Source organism: Oratosquilla oratoria, chromosome 16, assembly GCF_046742065.1.
Source record: "Oratosquilla oratoria isolate Oo_2021 chromosome 16, ASM4674206v1, whole genome shotgun sequence".
Classification (NCBI taxonomy): domain Eukaryota; kingdom Metazoa; phylum Arthropoda; class Malacostraca; order Stomatopoda; family Squillidae; genus Oratosquilla; species Oratosquilla oratoria.
The window spans coordinates 11,922,387-11,924,706 of NC_134792.1; the positions used below are offsets into that span (position 1 = coordinate 11,922,387).

The window sequence follows — 2,320 nt, forward strand, 5'->3', positions numbered from 1 at the left end:
AACCAAAGGGCGTGCATATCGCAGTCTTAGGAATGTCTTGTTCAACTACAGGAATCTGCATATATGCACGTTGTAAGTCTAACTTAGTGAATATAACCTTATTCTTAAGTGACATGGTGAGAGAGCGCAAGTGTGGTATGGGATATTTGTCATTTACAGTTACATTGTTTAGACCTCGGTAATCTCCGCAAGGTCTCCCGGAATGTGGTTCTATCTTGGGAACCAAATGAAGTGGGGACGCCCAAGGTGAGTTGGAGCGTCGTATGATCCCTGCATTAAGCAAAAATTGAAACTCATCCTTTGCCGCTTTGAGCTTCTCACCTGTCAATGGCCTTAATTTACAGGATATAGGGGAAGAATCACCTGTATCAATATGATCATAGGTTGTAGTTTCTACTAGTGGAGGATCAGACAGTTGTCGGGGCGCGGTAAGTACGGGGAATTTTGAAAGAAGAGCAATGGCTCTTGAATCGATATCCCCATAATGTACCGCGTGTGAAGAGATTGGGAGAGGAGAAGCCTTAAGGGGAATGGTGCATGCAGTGGACGGATCAGAGAGGATGCGATTTCTACAATCAACCACTAGTGAGTTATGGGTTAAAAAGTCGGTACCGAGAATTGGGCGGACGACATCAGCAACGACGAAGGACCATGGGAAAATCCCAAGTTCCACGTCGACTTCGCCGTACGTACGAATACGGGTACCGGAAGCAGTAGTAAATTGTACTACCGTGGAATGGAGCAGTGGAGTTAAACTTGGGTCGTAGGGAATGAGAGAGACTTGAGAACCGGTATCTATAAGAAATTCATAGTTCTTGCAACCTATAGTGGCACCAATGACGAGAGGCAGTCCTGCGCTTGCAAGGGATACTTCTACAGACTGCCCATCAAGTTTCCCGACATGTTAGGCTGAGGGCCTGGGGATGAAGGACGTGAGTTAGGGCGTGAATTGGGGCGCGAGCTAGGCGCGAGCTAGGCAGCACGTTAGCACTAGTGTGGGACAATATGCACCACTTTTTGCAAGTTCTAGCACTGTTGCCGTAGAAAAGGTGGTAACGGCACACTCGTGGCCTTTGGCCGTCATAGAACGGAGTTAATCCGAGTGGAAAGGTAGTGGATGCTGAAACACGTGTAGCGGGGTTACCACTACGAAACACTGGCACACTATCACTCCGCGGAGCCCTTGGCACAGGCTTGTTCACCGATGACGCACTTATCCCTCTGTTTCCGTGGCCATGGACCATGAGAATATCGGCGACGCGGGCCAATACATCAAGGGAACCGGCGTGTGTCACAAGGAGTGGTCGGATGTCACTTGGCACTGCACGTAAAAATTTCAGGCGGAGGAAGTCGTCGACACCGAGTTGCTTCCCTATGGTGCAAAGTTCTCGTAGGAAGGTCGTCGGTTTGTCGTATAAGGTGTTGTTCTGGTGGACCAAGGCATCGAAGAGTTCCGGCGGGGACCTGGTAAGGACGTCGATTAGTGCCTTCTTCAAGCGGTCGTAGTCACCGGGAGTAACGACATCGTCGTCGAGCTGGTTGAGCACTGGGATGGTTAGGTTTGCTAGTGCGTGGTTGAACTTCGTTTGGGGGACGGTTATGTTGGCTAGTGCAAATTGCGCCTCTAGCAACGAAAACCATCTTGCCGGCAATGCTTCGTCGAATGGTGGAGGTCGAACAGCGACGGCGGCCGAAGTCGTGGAATGCGTAGAGGAAGAAATGGCTACAGTGGTTGTCGGCGGAGAAAGGGGATTCATGGTGTTGTCGGATGTTTCCCAGTATACGTGTTGTGTGTCGTATACGTGTTGCGTGCAGATCAGGACTGTTAACAATGCCGCACACTCCGATTATTTCCAGCGCATTTTGAAGTTCGTAAATGCGTAGTTCCATGCGCGTGACGAGTCACAGTTTATGAATACGCATAGGCACTTAACCACGTAATGTGTATGGCCCTAAATCACTTAGGTATGGAGCACTGGGTATTAGGGTCACTTGGGCACTGTCACTCCGGGAGGTCATTACTGTGGTAAGTGCCAAACACGCAGTATTTTTGGTAGGAGTTTATTGCGTAGGTCTACACACAAGTACAGCAGGAAGTGATCTGTCACAAGCGAATGCTTGGGGCATCATGACGCGCCCGGGGACATATGAAGAAACTGAAAAAGGACAGCTATAGAAGAGACTTGAAAATAAAAAGTTTTTCATACAGTGTGTGCAAAAACTATACACGGATTTAAGAGCAAACTAGACACTGCGAGATATAAAGACGGGACACAACAAGCATAGCTCCCCTTCCCGTAAGATACAACTAGGTAAATAT

The 2,320-nt window shown here is 48.7% G+C and overlaps 1 protein-coding gene across 2 annotated transcripts in view; it reads right to left on the reverse strand.

Moving 5' to 3' along the window:
• Positions 1 to 887: 887 nt before the first annotated feature.
• The window catches only part of LOC143033828 (uncharacterized), a 20,511-nt gene continuing 19,078 nt past the window's right edge, over positions 888 to 2,320 (reverse strand). Inside the window, exon 2 of one of the 2 annotated variants that reach the window (XM_076199355.1) lies at positions 888 to 2,156. In XM_076199355.1, coding sequence (XP_076055470.1) covers positions 888 to 1,757 — 870 coding nt within the window. In that variant the 5' untranslated portion in view covers positions 1,758 to 2,156. The remainder of the gene's footprint in view (positions 2,157 to 2,320) is intronic. The other variant, XM_076199353.1, reaches the window with a different exon arrangement.